This window comes from Eptatretus burgeri, chromosome 3 (assembly GCF_056783735.1).
Source record: "Eptatretus burgeri isolate ZD-2024b chromosome 3, Ebu_testis_v1, whole genome shotgun sequence".
Taxonomy (NCBI): Eukaryota; Metazoa; Chordata; class Myxini; order Myxiniformes; family Myxinidae; genus Eptatretus; species Eptatretus burgeri.
The window spans coordinates 17,460,863-17,486,531 of record NC_140963.1 but is presented as its reverse complement, the minus strand read 5'-3'; the positions used below and the strand labels follow the sequence as shown (position 1 = coordinate 17,486,531).

The window sequence follows — 25,669 nt, the reverse complement described above, 5'->3', positions numbered from 1 at the left end:
CCTTCATGTCCATTAACAGGGTGAAAACCCTCCATCTCAGTACTTTCCCCCACATTTCCTCCATGCCTGTATCGTCCCAACCCCACCCCTTCTGTGTGTCCCCTTCTTCTGCATTCCTCCACTTAATTTCTCCTCTTTCTGCATCCCCCTTCACCCCACCCTCTCAAAGCTTCCCAATCACTCCACCCCATCAGAGTCTGGCATCCCACCTTGTTCTCTAAACTCTCTGCAGATGGCATCCAAGACCAACTCCACTCTTGGGTAACTGACTTCCTCTACTCTCATAGCCAACATGCGGCTCTCCATGACTCCACCCTTTGCTGTGACATCCCTCATCTTTCAGATAGGTTGGCCGCATTGGGCCCGATGGCCTCTCCCTTCACTTCAGACCTTGATAGAGTTACAAACTGGTCAAACACTTGGAAAATGTCTTTCAATCCTGATATATCTCATACACTCACCACGTCTCTCCCAAAAGACTGTCCAGTAACCCCTCCTATGTTTGTTTTTTTTAAGATACAGTCAAGGCTCATGAAAGAGCTATAACACAGAACAGATCACAACGCAACATAACAAAAGGAACAGCAAAAAGAGAAGGGGGAAATGCAAACAGTAGGGCTGACAAAGTAAACAGACAGAAACTGACAAAAAAGGGATTTGAGTAATGATAATGGGTAGGGAAGAACACAAGAGAACCAGAAGAAAAATTGGGGGGGGGGGGTTACAGGTCTAGAAAAGATCAGGTTTTGGATGGGGGATGAACTGAGATGGTGGTGATCAGCTATCTTGAAGACCTGGAAGGAAAAAAAGAGATTGAAGAGAATGTGGAAGTTTTTTCCACAGGTGGCAGAAAAGAGAAATAAATGAGTGGAGGTGAACAGTGATCCTGGATTTTGATTGTTTTACTAGAAGGGGGTTTCTGGTGGACTGTGTGCACCCTGCAGACACCTAAGGGTGCAAGGTCAGAAAGGAGGCAGAATAAAACAGGGAGACCACCAACTTGTTGGCGATGACGAAGTGATATGCCCATTATACTCAGCTTCAATGCAGGAGATTTGAACGATCTTGAAGGCCTTGGTTTCTACGGCATCAAGCTGAGCAAAGTGTGAGGGAGGGGCACCATCCCAGAAGGGAGAGCAGTATTCTATCAAGCTGCAGATGAAAGCCTTGTAGGTGGATACAAGATGATCAGGTGTGCCAAGGAAGTACTTTGCACGATGAAGGATGCCCAGTCGGCAACTGGCTTTGCAGGCCAACTTTGACATGTGGTTTCCCAAGAGAGATCGAGGCTGATAGTGACACCCAATGGTTTGAGTGAATGGACTTCTTCTAGAGGGTTGTTGAAAAAGTAGATGGGAGGATTTGTGGCATCGTCCTTTCGGAGAGAGACAAAGAGTGTGTGGTCTTCATAAGGTTAAAAGACATATTCCAAGTGTTTGACCAGTTTGTGATCTTGTCAAGGTCTGAAGAGAGGGAACAGGCTGCTGCTGATCTGTCAGGAGGTCATGGCAGAGGGTGGAGTCATCAGCAAAGAAATAAAGGGGATTTTCCAGAGGGTTACAATGATCATTGATGATGATTAGGAATAGGATGGGATTTAGAACACTGCCTTGGTGCACACCAGCCTTGACGCGGAGAGGAGAAAAAAGGGTTCCGTTGAGAGCCACACATTGGTAAAAGAGTGGGGGAAGTCAGTAATCCAAGAGCACAGTTGGCCTTGGATGCCATAGGCAGAGTGCTTTGAGAGCAAGGCGGGATGCCAGACTGTATCGAAAGGTTGAGATATGTCAAGAGAAACGGGCCTGATCTCACAACTGACGTTGAGGGTCTCCATCCATTATTAGGAAAGTAGAAGTACCATGTCCAAGGTAGAGTGACCAGGTCTGAATCCGAATTGATAATTGGAGAAAAGAATGATTTTATGCCAACTGCGATGAAGGAGTCCATGACCTTGCTGATAATTAGAAGTAAGCTAATTGGTGTGTAGTTAAGGGAATCCGTTTTTGCACATTTTTGTAATGCATTGATGTTGGCTGCCTTCAAAGCAGATGGAAGATGCCCGATGGCAAAGGACAAGGTGAAAAGGGCAAAGAAAGGAAGTTCTAGAGCAGCAGAAGGTAGCCAAAATGCTTTGTACAATCACAGCATCACTTTGCACAGAATTTATCAGATGACTACTCCACAAACAATCTGCCATTGCTTGACAACTATCTCAATGAAAAAGTGAAGGTTAACATTGAATCACCCTCATAAAATCAGAAAAATTCATTAAAGATGCAAATGTTGCTCTTCATGGTACATTTCCCCATTTAAGGATATACAATGAAATGCAAGGAAGGTAAGATGAAGAAAAAATAAGGATATTCTTGCCCGTTCAGTGTAGCTTGTATCTCTACCTTAACATTAAAACAGAATCTTTATAATCGACTGCAACAGTCGAATCTACAAAGTAGTTAAGTGCTCTATCTCCTTCAAAGGATACAACCAAACAACTACACAGCCCATAAGCTAATGTTGTTGTTTTCTATTTAAATATTTTTTTCATTTTTTGACAAATAAGGCAGGAGCTGATGAGTTATAAAACTAGTGGAAGAGTAATACGTGATATTTTGAATCCTTTTCAGTATATTTGTGAAAAAGGAGAGCAGGCGCTCTTGCAACAATTTCACACTAAGGGATACACAAAGTGGATTGTCATTGCCTTGGCAGCAAGGTAGAGATTTGAAGCTGCAGTCACCAGATTACAAGTAAAATACTCAGCCTGGTGAGCCAACTTGCAACTCAACATCTCAGTGTTATTTATTATTTTGTCAGTGCAATACATAAGACAGGCGTTGGCTTTACCGTTAAGGTGGCTGACTTAAGATCTTAGGGTCTTGAGTTTGAGCCCCTGTTGTTCCGTTAAATAACACCAGGTGGGTCGATTCAGCCTGTCATCCATCTGAGGTCGGCAAAACGAGTATCATCTTACTGGAAACAGGGGAAACTGCATCAGTGGTATATCCACACTCGCGTCAATGATATGATGCAAACAGCAGCCACAGGCTGCATGTGACATAATAATAAGTGCAAGAAAAGTTTGTTGTAATGTTTGAGATAGTAAATCAATTGAAAGGTTACATGAAATAGCTGCTATATATCTAAATTCAAAATACAAATCCATTGTGTTTGATATAATTGTTATTATTATTTTGTATGCAGCCTCTGGCTGCTGTTTGCATCATTTCTGGGAGCGTGAGCTGACGCAGTGCCCCATTTCCAGTAAGCTGGTACTCATTTGGCCGACCTCGGAAGGATGACAGTCTGAGTCAACCCACGTGGTGGTATTTAACGGCTCGAAAGGGGCTCAAACTCATGACCCGAACATCTTAATCCAGCTTCCTTAACAATTAAGCCAACACCAGGCTTGTTGGATATAACGATCCTGTAAAATAAATTGTTTAGAGCTTCAATGATTGGATAATTTTATACCCGTACTATGTCCGATGAGGGATGCTGTTTCTTTAGGTCAGTAGTTAAGAAAACGTTTGTCTGCTGCAACTTCATTCGTACGTGTTTTTCCTGCTCAAATCCAGAAAACTGCACATAACCCAATTAATCTTCTTCACTCATTAATTATCCAAAATAAATAAATAAATGTTCAAAGGAAACAAGAAGTGTTCAAAAGATGTAAGAATTGATTTTCTCCACACTTTAACCAAAAATTTCGAGCTAGTAAGAGCAACTGAACAGGTTTATAAATTAGAGACAGGTTAAGCGTAGGATTTTCTTTTCCATAAAGGTGGTGTCACCACTCAGAAGCACTCTTTTGAAAAGGTTGGAGCTTTCTTTTAGGTTTGTCACATTGACCAATACGCTAGACGGCACGAATGATTATTTCACCCGCATTCACTTGAAACATTCAGTATTACTGCGTTTTTCATGATAATCATGAACGTTAAAAATTGTTCCAAATTTCCAAAGGACTGCAAAAATGTCTTTTCAAACTTTCAACAAAAAATATTTTTTTAAAACTCAAAATCATTTCATCATCCTCTCACAAGAATGGGTTTGGGCTTCACTGCATCGGCTGGGCTCGTGCGTTGTAATCTAAGTGGTGACTGCGGATTCAAAGTGCGGTCCCACTGCGAGTGGGATGGCAATCCACCCAGAGTGCATTTTCACCTCCCAAGCAGCACTATCCTCTTCAGGAGATGGTACTTGGACCTGCCATGGGGAGCATAACTAGTGATGACTATCATTACAAAGCAAGACAGTGTTTTTGGGAAAAGGCCTTCAAAAGATAATTTATTCCTTACAAGTCGACTGAATAAGTTACACTTCTCTGTACACCAAGAAAATATACTTGCAAATAAATTAAGAATATTTGAACGGTAAACACAAGTACATAACAAAATAAAACAAACAAGCATCAAATGCATTCCTTGACAGACCAACACGTGGATATTTAAACTTTGTTCTAACAATATATTAAATGGTCCTGAGATTGTTTGTTGGGGCGAAAATAAAAATCGAAATTGCAAAAGCCCGATCGAAACGTACAAATACATGCCGGCACACGGATGCTGCACTTTTCACACATCCTTTGGATATTTGTACCATTCAGGTGCACAAAATGAGCTGAACGGGGCAGTATTACCCACCAAGATCAAAAATTTCCTCCATAATGCGCAACAAGTACGAGATACAATCAGCTCCATGTGCGAGCATCGTCGACTCCAGGCTCATCGGGAGATAACTGTTGGCGAGCTCAGCAATTAGCCACAAATATCAGGGTGAATAAGATCGGTTGGGCACGGCACACGTTCCTGGACAATTTAATCGCAGGTCGATCCTCATTTCAGCATCAAATCCTATATGTGCTTCAAAACCCAGCATACCTTCACCTCCTCCATACAATCTCCCCCGCCCGTTTTGGCATTCCATCTTATAGCCACTTGGGGGTAGAGCAGGCCGCTGTGCACCGGTCACATTTGGTAGCCATAAATCATGGCATGCCTTATTGTTGGGGTTGTACTGCTGCTCAACTTATTTCCAATGTGTTTTGCCAAGCTGTGCACAATTGCGAGACTGGCTGTGGCTGCAAGCTGTTCACTTTGCCGCAAGATCACATCTCTCTCAGAGTATTTCCATTGCAATCGGATCAATCGCCGTGTATGCCAGGCAACATCCCATGGAGAAGTGTGAGCGAGGAAGCAAATGTGAACATGAAAGGAGGCTCATGCACTCAGAGCAAACATGTACGTTGTGAGCACTGCGGCATCGTGTACACGAGTACAAAGTTTGCAATGGTTCCACCGATGAGATGAAAAGATAAAATACATTTCATTATCACATGTATGTATGTAAGGATATAAAATGTGCCAAAAAAGAACAAAAGACTTGATTGAGGTTTGTCCATTGTTCTCTGGCAGCAATGAAAAAAGAAAGAAATAAACAAATAAGCAGAAAACAAATAAATAGTATGCATTATGAAAAAATATAATAAAACAACATTATGGCCTGGCATATTAACTCATCAAGTGCCATGCTTATCTTCCTATGTACATACCATGAAGCCATAAAGTAGTTTACTTTCCATTCGAGAATCACTAGTGAGGAGGGGATGGGGGGGGGATTTAGGGGGAAGGCAGACCTATGAGGAAATGGGAAGTTAGGGGAAAAGGGGAGAAGGAAGGAGGAACAAAAACAAACATAGGAGATAGCATTGCAAGCAATACCCTTGTGTCGTCATTTTTCAGCACGAGAGCTCAGATCCTTTAAAAAGGAATACTGCGATTTTTTTTCTTCTCTTTTCGTACTGCGAATCGCTACCCAAGTGCAGGACATGGCCATGTCATGCGAACGTACGGAATTACACAGCCAAGCACTACGAGCCAATGTACAGTGCAAAATAATGCCTGCCATGACCTAACACCAGGGAACAAGCACCATTTATCTCACATGTGCACGCACCTGCGGGCGAGAGAACCAGCACACGAAGAGTGCATGATAAGCATGCAGGTGCGCCACACAGAACAATAACATTGTCAACAACAACAACAACAACAACAGCAACAACAGAATGTGCCGAGAACATGGGCTTGGGTGGTAAGGTGCAGAGGCACGACTTGCAAACCGCGTGCACATCTTTGAAAAGGAATTCATCTGTGCACCAGAAAATCCTGGCCACCACATTATCTCTAAATTTGTCCACTTGTGCGTATGCTTGACACTGGTAAAGGTGCTTCTTTGCGACCGTGGATATGGTCTCTCTGCCATCAAGAGCTTTGAGCATCACAAGACAGCTGAACCCTAAGAAAGATCCATGACAGGGAAGCGTTTTGTTCTGATCAGTCAGCCGAGCCACGCAGCAACAACACAGGCACGTTACACCGTGGTCACCCTCATCACGAGTTCAGGTTGAGGACCAATGCTTTCTGCTTCTTCTTCTTCAGCAGCTGAGCCAAAGCGTTCGAGGAGATGCAAGAAAAGCATTCCAAAATGGAAGCGAAGTGGGGAGAAGGCCGACAGACCGAGGACACTTCGCCCACCTCCACCCTTGCCTTGTAGATCACCATCCTTGTTGTAGTTTAACACCTTCCAACGCTGATTCATGGCACGCCAGCGTTTCATGATGCGATACACGGCAGGACCTTCATGTACCAAAAGACCTGCGGTGACACGCATAACAAGCAGTAAGTGTGACTGCAGCCAGAATTCTACCTTCGGAGTCATTTCACAAGCACAGACACAAACAACGGATAATTACATTTGGCTCACATTAATGTCATTTATTTAATTTATTTACGGCATATAGATTTACATATTCGATATTGATGTATGCGCTCCATCATTCTCCTGAGTCAGTGATGTCGCATACCACGGCAGAGGGGAGGTATGAGAAATGCAACAGGTGTATAGTGGCTTACAGGCTAGCCTGTACACACAAGTCAACTAATACGGCACTCTTCGTCGACAGATATGCCTCCACCCACATTATTCCATCATTATACATACTTGTACCAAGTTTGATTCAAACCCCTTCAGCTGTTCTCAAGTATCACATTTTTACCTTTCATAACCTCCAACCCTTGACCTCTTGAAGCCGAAATCTAATCAGTTCATCTTTGCATCATCAAACATACTTGTAACCAAGTTTGACTTTGATCCCTTCAGCCATTCTGATGTTATTGCGGTTACGAAAACATGTCACCGATGGATGGACAATAGGGTGTTCCAAAAAAATGAAAGTTTGATTTTTGCTGCTCCCTGATTTTGCCTTTGTTCCAATACCCCATAAGAACTTATAGGTCAAAAATGAACAAAATTCCATGATATTTAGGTGTTCCTCAAGTTGGCACAATTATGTCCATTATGGAGAGGGCATTTTGCACTGCAATGTCAAAAAGCTCATCTCGGTCTCCTTGGAAAAACTCTTCTTTCATCCTATATGACTGCTGTGGTTTTTGACGATTCTTTTTCAGCTCTTGATATAGATGGTACAGCTTCATCACCCTTTCCTGACATTTGTCCAGTCGCTGGATGGGAATCCGGGCCTTTTCCCAAAGTGCCGAAACAGTCTCAATGGTCCGCTTTGCACTTTCCTTTATAGTACTTCCATGCTCCATGTGGTGGTATCAGAAATTGCACAGAACTGCTCCGTTAGTTGGCAAGCCAGCACAGTGAATATCTGCTGTAGGTTTGCCAACCAACCATACTGACAAAGAACTCCTTGTGGTGCTTGCAGTTGCCATGACAATCTGAAAAAGGAAGGTATGTAAATTCCAATGAAAATATCAAACAACCATACTAATGGTGAAGTGTACTGCGTTGTGCACATTCGACGGCAAGTTATCAGTTTAGTTACAGTTTGGCAAATTTCAACAATATTGTGCCAACTTGAGGAACCCCTAAACATCCTCCAATCTGCTTCATATTTGGTGTGCATGTTTCTCCTGTCAAATGGAACAAAGGCACACCCAGGGAGCATGAATATTAATACTTTTATTTTTTACCCCCTATTATGAAGCACCCTAATGGACAACCCGAAAAACTAATGCCTCCGGCGACTATGTCAGCAGAGGCATAAAAATAGGGGCAATACCCCTGGCTGCTCATCTGGTAACAGCTGGATAAGAAAACCAGGGAACCACTGGTAGATGTGGATAATCCACAAAATATTTAACAGAGAAGAAAGTAAATACCTATGAATTTGTTTTTAATGCAGTGAACAAACTTTGGTACATCACGGGTGATGAAGGTTGTGGTCAAGTTTCATCAAAATTGTGTGTGTAGTTTCTGAGAAGAGAGAAAATACCTATTTTGGGATGACAATGCGTATTGTTCGCTTAATGGTTAGGGTGGTGGGCTTGGGATCCTCGGATCCTTAGTTCAAATCCTGACATAACCTTTAACCTTTTACCTCTTAATTGAATTAATACCAGGTGGGGTTGACTCTGCCAGTCATCCTCCCAAGGCCGGCACAAATGAGTGCCAGCTTGCTGGTATCCTGTGTCGGAGTGGCGACCTATCCAGGATTGTGCTCAATAGCCAAGGAGACTGCTTCAGCAGCATCAACGCTCTGCGCAGAGTGTGGTCCCAATGGATGGAAGGATGGATGGATGGGGGGAAAGGCCCCTGTAAAAGCGCTGAAACCCTGTTTTTTCTCATGCTGTGAACAAACATTGGATCAACACGGATGATGAAAGCTGTGGTCAAGTTTCATATCAAAATCGTGTGTGTAGTTTCTCAAAAGAACTTGCAAGTGTTTATGGGTAGACAGATGGATGCACGGATGACTGACACGTCATCCCATAACCTCCCTGGAACTATGTTCCAGGTGAGCTAAAAGCAAATACAATATATATATATATATATATATATATATATATATATATATATATATATATATATATATATATATATATACATTCTTACTAATTCTCTAAACTTGTATTTTGAAAAATAAAGAAAAACGTTGGCCGGTCTTAGATTATCATGAGTATCTCAGTTGTTGAACCTTTTGAACACCACGCGTTCCTTACCTGTACCATCATGTACAGTGACTTTGAACTGTGGAGTGACCTTGAAAACACTTGTGACTGTCTATAGTAATGTCTATAATAATTTTACTTTACAAGTCGAGAATGAAGACCAATCCAGGTATAATTCCACTATTTCACCTACAAACAAAACAATAGACTAAAACAGATTCATTACTACAGCATTGTCACCCCACAGTTAAAAGTCACCGCATCTGACAGCAGGCAGGATTGAATGAGCCAGACAACTGTCAGCCCAATGGCCTACTCTTGTTCTCAAGGTACAATGAGATGTTTAATGTCCACATGATTGCAAATGGGACAGCTAGGTTAATCTTTAAATGAAGAGCTTGATGACAATTTTAATTAGTCATTTTCTTAGGGATCAAATCCAATCAAAATCATGAACGATGGTGTCATGAACGATACAAATGTGTGGTACTGATGGACGATGGTGTCGCCCTTTGCAGAGACTTTAATTTGCCCCTGAAATCTGAGCATAACAGAAAACACACCAAAATGAGTACAACATACAAAGGAATGGGGGACTGTCATTGCTAGAGAAATAACAAGGTAAGGATTCCAGGTGACATCACTGAAAGTTGGCTGCGAGTATTTACCTTTTAAAATGCATGTAATGGCCAAGCAATCCGAAAAAAGTGAAAAGGCAATAGCTTCAAAGTTTATCACCGGTTTTGTGTCGGCACCCTTTAACAAGTGTTCTTTGGCTTTCAGAGACATGACAGAGGTAAATAGACATCGTATATTTATTCATTTCATTTGTGTAAAGCAAGTTTTACTCAGTGATCTGTACTAATATTCAACTGTTTATTTTCAGAAACGAGTTCCTGGGTCTTGTGTGACAATCAGCTATGCCTCAAACCCAGGGAGCACACAAACTTTCCGATTTTCAAAGAGGACAAATTGTTGGCCATTTAGAAGGTGGAGTCAGGCAGGATCAGATAGCTCAGAACGTTGGCATTCCACTTTATACAGTCAATCGGGTGATTGTGCAATTCACCAGCGAAGGCAAGTAATCCACAGCTTCCCGTTCTGGTCGACCTGGGCCCTCATAAAGGTGTCTTCAAGCTGTCAAGCGGTCCACTGAGAAAACTCCACATTGCAATGCAGCAGATGTTTCAGAGGAGATCCAAGTTAGCTCAAGAACTACCGTGCGGTACCTTCATCAACTGGGCTTCTATGGAAGAGCAGCGAGAACAAAACCTCTTCTTAGACCAGCCAACATTCAAGGGAGAAAGAAGTGGGCTGACGAGATGGCCGCCAGACCCTTGGAGTTTTGGCAAACTGTCATTTTTTCAGATGACTGTTCGAAGAACAGAGAGCTGTAGCGATACCCCCGGCGTGAGCGTGAAAATGTTAAATTTTTTGTATTACGGAAAAACTCCTTGACGGATTTCGACGAAACCTGGTGGGGGGGGGGGGTTAGGTATGGTCCAAGGATCATGCCATTAGATTTTGGACTTGGTCCCCCCCCCCAAAAAAAAAAATTGTTCGAGAAAAAAAAAAAAAATTTGCATTTCTACATGTTTTAAGTGATTTCCAACCCCCACCCCCCACAAAAAATTGTTAGAGAAAATTTATTTTTGCATTTCTACATGTTTTAAGTGATTTCCAACCTCCCCAAAAAAATTGTTAGGGAAAATTTATTTTTGCATTTCTACATGTTTTAAGTGATTTCCAACCCCCCCAAAAAAAGTTAGAGAAAAATTTTTTTTTTTGTATTTCTACATGTTTTAAGTGATTTCCAACCCCCACCCCCCCCAAAAAAAAAAATATATATATATATATATATATATATATATATATATATATATATATATATATCGGGGCGTATTATGTGATACCGGTCGTCCGTCCGTCTGTCTGTCTGTCTGTCTGTCCGTCCGTTCCTGTCCGTACTCTAACTCCCAAAGTTTTCAACTTTCACGTTTCATATTTGGTGCATAGGTACAGACTGTGGAGACGGTGTGTCGCGACATACGTTCGTCATCTAAAGTGGTTGCCATGGCAACTAGGATGGTGTTTTCCATCCGTTCCTGTCCGCACTCTAACTCCCAAAGTTTTCAACTTTCACATTTCATATTTGGTACATAGGTACAGACTGTGGAGACGGTGTGTCATGACATACGTTCATCATCTAAAGTGGTTGCCATGGCAACTAGGATGGTGTTTTCCATCCGTTCCTGTCCGCACTCTAACTCCCAAAGTTTTCAACTTTCACGTTTCATATTTGGTACATAGATACAGACTGTGGAGACTGTGTGTAGCAACATACGTTCGTCATCTAAAGTGGTTGCCATGGCAACCAGGATGCTGTTTTCCATGTAGTAGCACAATTTTGTATATACCTTCTTGTTAGGGCGTAAATTGTGCTCACTTGCTCTCTTGTTACTGATTACAATATACAAATACATATATTGCTTTATAATTATACTTCACTGCAATGCTTTATAAAAAAATATTAATTATTAGACTCGTCTTTTAAAAACGATAAATGTATAAACAGACGAGCATTTGGTGGCTTTGACACCAACTCTGGTTTCAGATGAGTCCCAATTTGCTCAATTTTCTTACACTGGAAGCATATGGGTCTGGAGACTTCCCAGTCAAGAGTTTTCTTTGAACCGATTGCAGCCAACTGTCAAACACAGTGGTTTTTCAGTGATGGTGTGGGGAGCAATCTGGAGCACTGGTTGGTCAGAGCTGGAGTGTGTTGGCAACATCAACTCCACAATATACATTTCTATCCTTGAGGATGGACTCCTCCCCATCTTGTCCACTGCTAAGATGGACAAAAACAACACTGTTCATGGAGGATGGAGCTTCATGCCACACTGCAAAAAAGACCAAAGAATGGCAGGACAGAAATGTGATCAAGCGACTTCCATGGCCAAGTCTGTCCCCTGACATGAATCCCATTGAACACCTCTGGGCCATATTGGATCGAGCTGTGCAGAAAAAAGTCCAGGAAACCAACATCACAGGCAGAATCGCTAACCCGTTTGCATGAAGCCTGGACAGAAATCCCACAAGAGAAAATTCCAGAACTCCTTAGTTGTTTGCCTGAAAGAGTAAAAGCAATGAAATCTGCAAATGGCAAGTCGACAAAATACAAGTTAGTGTATGTATTAAAATGGATCAAATGTACTGCAAATGTTAAATAAATAAATTCTTTAAAAATTATGGTGTCTATTTACTTCTATCATGTCTCTGTACTTTATTTCCACAAGTTCAATATTGATCAATATTTTTTATTAATATTCATTCAGATCAATATATGAGATAGACTGCTCTGAGATGCAATGCCGTCTGCTGACATTGCAATTAAATGACAGTTTTTAATTAAACCATTGATTAAACCAAGACAAAACTCAATGGCTGAAGCATTCTTCCAGCTTAACTATCCAGCTGCCATGCCAAAGTAAATAGTCGGAGAGCATCTTGGAAACATTTTTGCATGTTGCAGAACAAGGCAAGCAAAGCACATTCAGGAGTGTGTGTGCGTGCGTGCGTGTGTGTGTGTGTGTGTGTGTGTGTGTGTGTGTGTGTGTGTGTGTGTGTGTGTGTGTATACATACATATATATATATATATATATATATATATATATATATATATATATACACATAAATACACATATACAAATCATATATATATACATATATATATATATATATATATATATATATATATATATATATATATATATGTATGTACATATACATATACATATATATATATACACACATATATTTTAATATATATACATATATATATATATATATATACATATATATATATATCTGTTAGTTTATATATCTGTAAGTATATATATATATATATATTTTTTTGGGGTCAATTGGGCCGAATATTGATATACCTAAGTACCTGCGCGGGTAGCCAACCGGGAGACCGTACCTCGACGCAGGTCGGCTTGGACACGGACCACCCAAGTGGTTCGTTCCGTTCTGCAGTGATAACCGAGCGGGTATTATCGCCCGACTTCGCCGGATCCGATTCTCTTTAATGAGTATTTAAAACCCAACTAATATTCCGAGATGTAATATGGCGTTCCAATGGGGGAAAAAAGACACGACGAACGGGTAACATTCACACAAGCACATTTATTTTACACATATGCACTATGTACAGCCATGCAATCAATGCAGGGGTGGGGGGGGAACAAGACACGAGCAAGGTAAAAGCACTACAACCGACTATAAGTAATTTATGCACAGAACCTACACAGTTTTTACTTTCAGGACACGGTGCAACCAACATTCATTCAAAAGCAAAACCCAAGGAAAATAAAAGACTACCCCCACAGACAGGGGAGTCAGACAGGGTATGTAGACCTTTATGGCGTGGGACTTGGCAGACCGAATGAATCCCACGAGACCGTTGCAGGATACCTGCACCCTCATGGTGCGATGGTGGGCGAGCTCTCTCTGGCACTCTCCACACGGAAGCGCAGGCTTGCGCGACAGAGCTGGCAAAGCGGCGCCTCCCGTCCGCGTCCCTGGTGCCACACCCGGACACCCCACCGACTGCGAGCTCCGACGACTCGACCCGAACCACCGAACCCAAGACTCTTTGAAGACCAAGACGACAAAGAAGAAGAAGCCCCACGCACCACCGAAAACCACCACACACCACCACGAAGAAGAAGACAAAACAAAGCCCCAACTGGTGTCCTGCGTGCCCTTATATTCCTCCGTTCCAACGCCTCGCTCCTCCCCGTTTATCGCTCCGCCCACCTTCCAGCTCCTGCAGGAAGCTTCCAGAAAAGGGTCGTGCCCTCTCGCCCCCCTCTCCGCGTGCCTCGCGGGGGTCGAGAGAATCATTCTTGGCACAGGTCCAGGGAGATTCATTCCCTAAAAATCAAGCCCCCACCTTTTTCACTTTTGACCTCTGGCTCAAATCGCACCTCCCCTATACGAAAGCGTGGGAAAAGCAGAAGGGAAAATCCGCGCGCCATCGATGTTCCTTTGTTTCCTTCGCTTCGTCGAGATGGTTTACATTAGCGGAGAGGGCCGTGGTTTGGCATGTGGAGAAGGGGATCGGCAGTTGGTGAAGCGGGGAAGGTGGTTAGGTGATCGTGGTTTTTGTGGTTTGAGGGGATCATGGTTGTTGTGGTTTGAGGTGATCGTGGTTGGTGTTGATCGTGGTTGTTGTGGTTTGAGGTTGAAATGTGGTTGGTGATGGTGGCGTGGTTGGCGTTGTGGTTATTTGCGAGCGATGTTGGTTGTTGTAAAATAACGATAGGAAAAGAAAAACACTATCTCAAAGGATCACAGCCCTGTGACACGAATACATCCCATTAAACAACGGTGGGGAAATCTAACTGAACACAGACTTATCGATCTAACTGAACTACGGACCTTTATGGTGTTCTGCGAATTTCCACAGCCGTAACACTACCCCCTCCCCTTTATACAGACTCGTCCCGAGTCGTCGAATTTTCGTGTGCCATCATGTGTAAGTTTCCCCTCGTACGATTTACCTTCAGATCCCTGAGTGCGACATTTAGTGTATTCGTGTCCCAAAAATAAATAACCTACGGGCTGAGTAACTAACTAAACAAACCCACTCATACAGACGACTTAAATAAAATTGCCGGCGCGACAACAAACATGCAGGGGGCGCAACTCATTTACATTTACAACTTATCCTTACTTATAAATTATGCACTACACCATGGCCCAGGATCTATGGACTCTGTGGGAAAAAGCAGGGAGCCAGGCTGCTCACACACAGTCCTAGGCCTCCCCCTTGAAATGAGCGCAGTGAACACAAGCGGTGCACGGGCTACCAATGCAGTCCCGTGATGCGGCTGCCTACAGGGCAGTCCCTGCAGCACGCGCGACGATCTGACGCAGCAAACAAACGCTGCATGGGCTGGCAGTGCAGTCCCGTGATGCAGCTGCCTACAGGCAAGTCCCTGCAGCACGCACGACGATCCTGGCGCACATGGTAATGAATGGGGGCAAATGCAACAGGGCAGCAGGCATTGGGCCAAGGCAAAAGGCAGGCAGACAAGGCATGGCAAGGCAAGACAAGGCCGTTGTAGCAAAACGGGCCATTGGTGAAGCTGACCGGCACAGGCCTTGTAGTAAAACAGCCGGCAGATGATCCGACCGGCACAGGCCTTGCAGCAAAACAGCCGGCAGATGAACTGGCCGGCACAGGCCTTGCAGTAAAAACAGCCGGCAGATGAAGTTGGCCGGCCTCTTATCCGTTCAAGGAGGTTGGTGGAGGGAGTGCGGTGGTGCTGGCCACTCGGAAGGCAGGCTCGGACCTACCCTACTGTCTCCCTCCCAACCTATCGCTTTGCCTGTCTCTGTCCATACCCACTCCCTTAATTCGTAAAAAATCAAATTTAGCCCCAACTTATTTTTTTGTTTTATTCTTATTTTTACTTCCCTCTGTAATCCGTCTCCTAACCCCCTTTACAGTCTCAATTCGGCTAACCTATCCTGTCCTAGCCTACTCCCAACCCCTACCTTCCCTTCCTGGAGGGGAATAAGGGAGAGCTAGCATCCTGTGTCGAGGCCCAATTTAAGCCTCAGAATGGCCTCCTCAGACTTCAGCGATCTCAACCCAAAGTGGGTCCAGCGGCCCACAACGAGAGCGAAGGGATGGATGGTGCGGAGGCTACACTTCCTATCTACCCTAACAATTAATAACCTTAAACTACCCCGGGGCTTTCAACAAGCGCCTCTCGCTTAAACTATCGGTTCTAACAACCAAGATTCCCGTCGCCTGTGTTGGTGTCCTCATAATTTCAGGCCTCGCCCTCCAATTTTCCCTCGTGCCCTTGCATGGTTTCATGGGTGGGACACGTGGCTCCCTTGGCAGGAACTACCCTCTGCCGATTCTCCAACAATGGCACCCCCGGGCACTACACTGTCTCCGAGCCTACCAGCACCCTAAAAACTGGGGAGTGCCCTCCCTGGCGACTCCCCTGAAATGCTCACGTGGCAGGCTGGCGCCCCGGGCCCCTTCCCTGGGTGCCCGTGCCCAATGCACTGCCCACGTGGCTAATGGCGCCCCGCATCATGCGGACCCACCCGTGCCCATTATACTATCCCGGCCCCCACTAGACCCTTGGCCTACCGCCGCCGACTAGCCCGGGGTACCCACTCAGCAATACTCACCATTCGCAGCCATGCTCCCAGCCCGTCAACAGGGCTCCTGCACCCCTCCAAACGGGTTTTGAGCCTATATTCCCACCAACAGCAAAACGACATCTATTTTGTCAATTTGAATAACCCCCTAACTCACATTATACTGCCCCGGGGTCCCTTTGGCGGGAATCACAACTCCCCCCAATCACTCATTGCACCATGCATACAACATTCGCTTTGTTCATTCACTCAGGCCCGCTGGCCTCACTCACTCAACAAGTTTCCATTTTCCACTTCATTTCACTCCATCGCTGATCACTGCCATTCTTCTAGCTAAATCCCATAACTATCTCGTGCTCCCTCGTCGTCCCTTAAACTAGTAGCACATCCTTTTAACACCACGTAGCTAAGCTACGTCCCCATTACACATCCAAAGTCTGTCACTGTCCTCAAATCATTTCCCATATCCCATCCCAAATCTAAACTGAATCCCTCTACCTAATCCATTCCACGGGCCCCATGAGGACTTATCCCTGCCCAAGGAAGCCAGTCAAACTAAGCTAACCCTTCCCCCTAACTAGTTCCATTCCTGTGCCCAGGACAGGGGGGTCTTCCACCCCTTGCCCAGGAATCCTGTTCACCCGAAACGAGGCTTGTTTTATTTTTTTTAATTATTATTCACGCAGCACCAGCATGGCAACTCGCAACCTGCGCTCTCTCCCCGTGACGTCATGGCAGCTGTTCCCTCTCCGCGCACCTCGTCCCTCCTCGGACGGTACCATCCGGCAGGGATTTCTCCTCCTGCCGGATTCCAACCTTACGTGCAGCCATGGCGTCACCCTGCACATTAAAAACAAGTCTCGCGTTTCGAGGGGTTCCCCACACGAACACATGTGCTCTGCCCGTCGGAGATTCACACACACGCTCACGTGGAGAACCCATCCGGTCCAAATCCATATCCAGCCTACGTTCTGTCCGTCCGCGGGATCGGCTAATCCACCGCGTGCGTTTACTGACCGGGTTTCACTCCCACAGGCGCGCACGTGGTGGCCACGTGCGTAGCACAGCACAGACCCCACACGCGCTGCCATGAAAACCTGGCACGGTCCCCAATGCAGCTACGGCTGCTACTCGGCCTTTGTCCACCGAAGGCACAGTCGCCGTCGCATTCTCGCGCACAAACTCCCACGTGCCACGACGCTCACACACCGTGCCATGACACTTCCACTCAGACATGCGGTTGCGTGTTTCCGGATGCCGATCGCCATCTCCCTCACATACAGCGACCTCACACACACGGTCTCTCTCACACACGGCCGTTCACTCACACATGCCCTTTCACTCACACACGGCCTTCCACTTGCACAGGGGGTCTCACTCACACACCTTTTCACTCAAGCTCGCTATTTCACTTACACACACTGGGGAATAGTGCCACCACAAGGGGTCCCGGGGTCTCCAAACCCCCCCAAGCTCCATGTGCACCCATCCACAGCACTCGCCCCTCTACCTCGCAAAGCTCGACCGAACCCACCTGGTCGAGATCCGCCTCAAGGTGGAATATTCCCTCCCCTTGTTCCTGAAGGAGGCTATCCGGCTGCTTGCACTGGGTCACGACACATTCCCCGAGCTCCTCCTCATTGTCCTCTACTACTTCCTTGTGTGTGTGTTCGTTTTTCACCCCGTCTTTATCGTGTAGTCTCTCCTCTACCATTTCCATCTCCCGCGTCTCTGTACATTTTATTTCCTTTATTATCTCTCTCGTCTCTACGTGTCTTGCCGTACACGTCTCCGTCACACCATTTAATTTCCCCCTCTGTGTCACCGTCACTTTCTCTGTCACCTGCTTGAGTCTCGTCCTACACGTTTCCCGAATTACTTTGTCCTCCACCGCAGGGCCGACACAGTCCACACTCCCCCTCAGCTCGTTCGCTCCAACATGTGGCGCCGCCATTATGCCCGCCTGCAGGCATCACCCCACGCTCTGCATTTCACCCCACAGTGCTCGCATATTTGCATCCATTTTATCAGTCATTCGTTGATAACTCTCATTTATTTCGTTTTTCATTTCATGCGCAATCGTATCCATTTCATTTTTCCATGCCAGCAAAACCATGAATAGCTGATTCTAACATTTCTAAATCCATATCCCCCTGCTCCCGTTCGTCTTGGAACGCCATCTTGCCTCTCGGAACTAATTTAAAAAGCTCGAGGTTTGGTGGGAATCGAGGGTCGCTCACACACCCCTGAACCGATTCCCGTTAATTTAGTTGGAGGCGGGATGGATTTGAATCCCACACTCCTGAACACCAGTGTTACGAATTCGCGCACGCCGGCGTGCGAACGGCCGCTTTCCACTAATAGAAGCCGCTCACCCACCGGACGGACAATTCAGTCGTGACCTTCCGGAACAACGCCGGAACCCTGTCACGGGTGGGTCTTCAACCCCTCCACGGCCTAGTCAATTTTCTACCCGTGCAGAATAGGGTCAATCGCCGAATCTCGATATACCTAAGTACCCACGCCGGTAGCCTACCGGGAGACCGTACCTCGGCGCAGGTCAGCTTGGACACAAACCGCCCAAGCGGTTCGTTCCGTTCTACAGTGATAACCGAGTGGGTATTATCGCCCGACCTTGCCGGATCCGATTCTATTTAACGGGTATTTAAAACCCAACTAATATTCCGAGATGCAATATGGCGTTCCAATGGGGGAAAAAGACATGACGAACGGGAACATTATATATATATATATATATATATATATATATATATATATATATATATATATATATATATATATATGTATATATATATATATATAAATATATATATATATATAAATATATATAAATATATATATATAAATATATAAATATATATATATATATATATATATATATATATATATATATATATATATATATATATATATATATATATATATATATATACAAGCAGAGTGCCCACCCTTTGGACGATCTTGTTCCAAGCATGCAACACATTCTTCTGATGCTTACCTATATTTGGGCAGTGTATCGGCAACTAACAGCTCTATATCAGAAAAAAAAATAACCCTGGTTACGTGCATGAAGCAAAAACATACCTCCTGCTTATAATGCAAAACAACTCACTGCACTGGAAAACGTGGGGACAGGAATACTGCACTGCACTGTAAATGGTGGAAACTTGTAATACCATCTCCCACCAAGAGGCGGCGCTACAAGATACACATTTACATGGAGACTTTGCGTTCCACCCCCCCCGCCCCCCTCCGCCAAGACCACCTGCAAAGATAAAAACACCTCCGTACATTAATTGCGGTCATGCTGATCCTCTGTCGCAAGTCTGGATGTAATCAGCCCAGAACTGTAGGAGTAGCCCGACAAACACACACACACACGTCCGTGAATTATATAGTAAGGATACACATAATATACATACATATACAATATATATATATATATATATATATATATATATATATATATATATATATATATACATACACACATTTAATGTCAGATATTATGCACATTTAATGGCAGCTCATGTGTGAGCATGATATGCTCCATCGTGCAGTCATGTGTTGATATAGTACACTGTGATTGGTTGTCATGCAAGTATAGGTGGTGATATCATCATCATATGGTGAATGTGTGGCGAGAATACTATGGCTCCTGGAAAGAGAAATTGCATGACAAGCATATAGAACTAAATCTCTTAGCTGGTCAATGCTGTTCCTGCATACGGCAGATTGCAGCCCAACTTCATGTTTCCACAGGAGCCGTATGCAAGACTCTGATAAGGGTTAGTTTCACCTCTTTCTTTGTAGGGGGAAACCTCACATCCCCTCCCCTGCAGCACCGTGGCCCTTTCAGAATTGCAGAGTAACACATGAGACACCTTACTCTCGCTATTTATAAAAAGCACAAGCCTTCCGTCTCCCTTGCGGGCAATACCTTGTATAGATTCCATAACTTAAGCAAACACAATCTGTGGGAAGAAGTTTTAAAATAAAAACCAAATGAGAATATACAAGGTGTGAATAAGTACTTGATTTAAGTGTTATTGCTCTCCCTCCCTCTACCTCCTTTCACAAAGAAAATAATATATGTACAAGGGTTGCCAAATTGAAGTATTGCCTTTTGGGCCAGAAGTTTAATTTTCAAGCTCTTTTAATGAAATTTTGTACTGATATTCTCTGAACATTCTCTACACAGAAATGTAATCATTTATCTTCTTTACATTGCAGACTTCTCATAATTAGCATGGCGTTGGACTGCATACTTCGCCAATGGGTCATGATCAAATCCCTTGTGTTGGCAGGCAAAAAATTCACCAATAATACGAGTGGACAATTCACCACCGTTTACTGAGACGGTGCAATTAATGTCAGTAATATTCGAAGATGGCTTTGCCATATCAAAGTTGGCAAAATGAACCTCACTGCCAAATCACGCAACAGCGAACCACGAATGCTGCAGCAGAGGGGAACACACCAAGTGCACAGGGTACATTCACCTGACAAAATCAAAAAGTGATTTCTCGTGAATTGGCTTGTGCATTTAATTGGGGAATAACTGACTAGGCAGATTGCAGAAAATTTGCTCCACACAAGTTTCAAAGATGCTAAATACTGAAATGAAAGATGCAAGCTGGAAGGAAATTTACAGCAATTTGTTGGACTCATACCAAAGGACAGGCAATGCTTTTTTCATGGGATAGATAGGTAATGAAACATTGGTTCACCACTATTGAGGCAGAATCACAAAGGGTCCCCAGCTGTGAAAAAACACCAAACAAAAAAGGCTCAGGAAGGGGGTAATTATTGTTTAATTTAATCAGATGGATACGAAACAATAGTACAGACACCGCAATATTCAAACTTTAAAAAAAATAGTTCTACCCTAAAGGGATTAAATGAGAATCTGGGCACACCAAATGCAACACTAATACATCACCAGGCTGGGTTAGATTATCATCATATGGCACATCCACCATATGGTCGAGATATAGCACCTGCATGATTGGACCATTGATTGACTACCTACATACATGAAAGGATAGACACAACAAAACCCAGAGACAGGAAGAGGCCACTCACACAACCATATCTGTAGCCCTGAAACTCAATCTAAACAAGGTAATGCAGTGGCGTAGGGGAGAAGAAGGGTAAAAGTAGGGAAGTAGGAAGATAGGAAGAAGAAGGCATAAATGGGAATGGGGAAGGGAAACGATGGGAATGACAGGAAGGAGCAAGAATGGCACTCGGTAGAATGCATACCTCCATCAGGCTGAACAATTTACATTTTATATCCCACTGGTAGGCCGTATCTGTATCCGGACATTAAACAAAATCTAATCGTCTTGTTCTTGTCATCTACTGAACTCATCCACCAAGTTTTGTCATAATCCGTCCACAACGTTTTTGAAATATCTTGCTATATATCGTTTTTGGGCCTTTCAATTGTGAAAAAATCACTTTAAAAAATCTTGTATCCGAATCCAAATCTTCACCAATATCCAATCATTTTGTCCTTGTTGCACACCCAACCCTGTCCACCAAGTTTCATCCAAATCCGTCCTTAACTTTTCAAGATATCCTGCTCACAGATAGACAGACAGACAAACAGGGTGAAAAAATATCCACCGTCCACTTGGACATAGGCAGGGTCTGTGAGCTACAAATTTGATTGGTAGTGATGATGTAAGATGCCATAATATTTTGTCAAAGCATTGCTAAACAGAAGGGTTTTGAAAGTGCTAATAAAGTGATTTGTGTTCAGCAGTGTTTAAGTATATAATTAAATTGAAATAAAATAACGATGTTAAAGGTCGTAAAACAAACATTCCAGAAATTTACCACTGTTGATGCAGTATATTATACACCACCTTATTTAACACATTGCATTAGTTATTGGTGCCTGTTGTTTGTGTCCTTTGTGTCATCCTTAAAACAGTAAGTTTCCTGTTTGGAATGATTTTAAATTTTGTTTGACTGCCAGATAGATAGACAGAATTTTAAAAATTATCTTGATCCACTCTGCGTCTGTGCGATCGGGATGAATTCATAGCCAAAGTAATGCGAAACTACAGCTTTGTTTTCCGATTCATGGTCTGATTAGTGTTTAAAAATAAAACATTCAAATGAAATTAAGTTATTCCTCGATCATAAACCGATGATTGCAGACAGAATGATGGATAGACAGAAGTGAACGAATTATTAACCCCGCTTTTGGCTTACACGGAGTAATAACTATAATACAAACAACCGCCTTAAACAACAATATATATATATATATATATATATATATATATATATATATATATATATATATATATATATATATATATATACATATATACATATATATACATATACATATACATATATATACATATACATATATATATATATATATATATATATATATATATATATATATATATATATATATATATACACACACACATATGGAAAAGTATACGTCCCCAGTGACGGGAAATGTGATTGAGAATTTCAAGTACCATCACTACCAACATTCTTCCTTCCCACTTCCCACTGACTTTTCTTATCAAGGCTTGTTCTGGACCTGCTTATGAGATCAATAGGCTTGTTCTGACCGTCTCTTTTGGATTGGCCTGATGGGATCATCTTTGGGCATTATATCGATCCTCTTTATGAGCTCTACTGAAAGCATCTGAGTGGGACATTTGACAAAGTGAGAGTGTGAGATTTGTCCAGATTGAAAGACATGTTCCACATGTTGGACCAGTTTGTGATTTTATCCAGATCTGCAGTGAGCGAAGAAGCTGCGGCTTGCTGGTCCGAGGGATTACAGATGGTAAGACAGAGGGTGGAGTCATCAGCAGAGATAAAGAGGATTTTCCAGTGAGTCAGAGATCATTGATGAAAACCAGAAAAAGAACAGGGCCCAGAACATGTTCCACGTGTTGGACCAGTTTGTGATTTTATCCAGATCTGCAGAGAGCGAAGAAGCTGCGGCTTGCTAGGCCGAGGGATGACAGATGGTAAGACAGAGGGTGGAGTCATCAGCAGAGATAAAGAGGATTTTCCAGAGAGTCAGAGAGATCATTGATGAAAACCAGTAAAAGAACAGGGCCCAGAACGCTGCCTTGAGGAATTCCAGCCTGGACAGGAAGAGGGGATGAGAGAACTCCATTTAGGGCCACATGTTGGCTGCGATAGGAGAGGAAGTATGCGAGCCATGAGTGGAGATGGCCTTGGAGACCATAGGTTTGTTGAGCAGGGCAGGGTGCCAGACCATGTCAAAAGCACATGATATGTCTAGGGATATGGCTTTGATGTCATGTCTTGCATTGAATACCTCCATCCATTATTGGGAGAGCAGGAGCAGCATATCCAGGGTAGAGTGACCTGGTCTGAAACCAAAATGATGATCGGAAATCAAGCCATTGGAGAAGAGGAAGGATTAAACGTCAGAAGCAATGATGGATTCCATAACCTTGCTGATGATTGGGAGAAGGCTGATTTGTCTGTAGTTGCAGGGATCTGTTTTTGCACCTTTTTATGCAGGGCAGCAATGTTTGCTTATTTCCAAGCAGATGGCAGATGACCTTGAGCAAATGAGAGGAATAGAACGGAGAGAGGGTGAGCAAGAGCAGAGGAGCAGGTTTTTAGGAGACGTGGGCTGATGCCGTCTGGACTGGTTGCAGAATCTGAGTCGAGGTTTGACAGAATATCTCCGGGAGGGGGTCAGATGAAGAGGAGAAAAGGCTCTGTGGTGCTGAGGGAGAGGGGGGCAGCAGATGAGACAGAAGGCAGTTTAGGATTTGAGGAGGTAGAGTGATGAGATGGAGGAGAGAGGGCAAGGGAATGAGGCAGCTTTGTGGATGAGAGGGGGGCAACTTTGAGAAGGGTGAGTGAGGGGGGAGAATGGTGGCAAAAGGGTAAGTGGGGAGAGTTGAGAGAGAAGGGTGAGGGGGGAATTTTTGAGAAAGGTGAGAGGGAAGCTTGGAAGGGAAAGAGTGTGATGGTTGCTTGGAGAGGGAGGGGTGAATTGGCACTGAAGTTGGTAAAAAGGATGATTGAAGGAAAGTGAACATGCATAGCAGCCTAGAGTTTATTTTAAATTTTTAGTTAAGAAAGGCGACGAAAGACTTTTGTTGAGGGATGCAATAAACTTTAATTTCAAGAAGCAATTAATATTAATAAAGAGATGCTTAGTAAAAGAATGCTGGATTTTTGATTTTTTAAACATCAGAACCCTCAAAATTTTTCATACTGATCTGATGTAGCATTCTACATATGCAATTATGACGTCATAATGAAGGCACCTATGATGCCATAAAAATGACATTCCCCATGAGGAGTACTTGCTGTGTGCCAAGTCTCAATTTTTTCCTTGGTACAGTTTCAGAGATACAGAGGTCCAAAGTTGTTTGGTTTTTTCCAACATGGCTACCATGCCACGTGACCTATGACATCATAATTACCAGTAAAACATTCTGCATGAGTTGTGGCTCATATAATGAAAATTTCGTCTCAATCCGACAAGCGGTTGTGGAGAAAAACACGAAAGTTCTGAGCTGATAAACAAAGAAACAAACACAGACAGACCGCCAAACAAACAAACGGACCCAAATGCAATACCCACTCCTTCGGCGAGGGCAAAAAGCCCACCTTGAGTCCCGTTTGAAGTATGCAAAAAACACTCCAGAGATTGTGAAACCATGTGGCAAAACGTTTTGTGGTCTGACGAAACCAAGACGGAACTTTTTGGCCTAAATGCAAAACGTTACATTTGTTCAAACCCAATACAGCACACCACCTAAAGAACACCATCCCTACTGTGAAGCATAGTGGTGGCAGCATCATGTTATGGGGATGTTTCTCATCAGCAGGGACTGCGGCACTTGTCAGGATAGAAGGGAAAATGGATGGAGCAAAATACAGAAAATCCTGGAGGAAAACTTGCTGCCCTCTGCAAGGAAGCTGAAATTGGGACGAAAGTTCACCTTTCAATATGGCATCGACCCGAAACTGCACTGGACACTGGAGTGACTGAGAAACCAAAGGATATACGTCCTTGAGTGGCCCGTTCAGAGTACTGACCTAAATCCAATCTTCAAGCCTGTGGCATGACTTGAAGATTGCTGTCCATCAACACTCCCCACGCAACTTGACTGAGCTTGAACAGTTTTGTACCGAAGAATGAGCAAATATTGCCCAATCAAGGTGTGCAAAGTTGGGAGAGACCTACTCCAACAGACTCACAGCTGTAATTACTGTCAAAGATGCTTCCACCAAGTATTAACTCAGGGGGGTGGACACTTCTCCAACCAAGATATTCTAGTTTGTATTTTTAATTAATTTTCTGAAATTTGTGCAATTTGTTTTTCACTTGGAAGTTGTGAGTTACGACGTGAAAATAAAGGTGGAAAAAGTCTAATTTAATGCAATTTAATTCCATGCTACAAGACAAAAAAAAATGGTGAAAATTTTGAACAGGGGT

General features: G+C 43.5%; 1 protein-coding gene across 1 annotated transcript in view; it reads right to left on the bottom strand.

The window, feature by feature from the left end:
- Positions 1–4,266: 4,266 nt before the first annotated feature.
- The window catches only part of LOC147029463 (E3 ubiquitin-protein ligase MARCHF9-like), a 37,871-nt gene continuing 16,468 nt past the window's right edge, over positions 4,267–25,669 (bottom strand). The window contains exon 3 of the mRNA XM_085872125.1: positions 4,267–6,653. Within this exon, the coding sequence (XP_085728251.1) occupies positions 6,370–6,653 (284 nt within the window). The 3' untranslated portion in view covers positions 4,267–6,369. The remainder of the gene's footprint in view (positions 6,654–25,669) is intronic.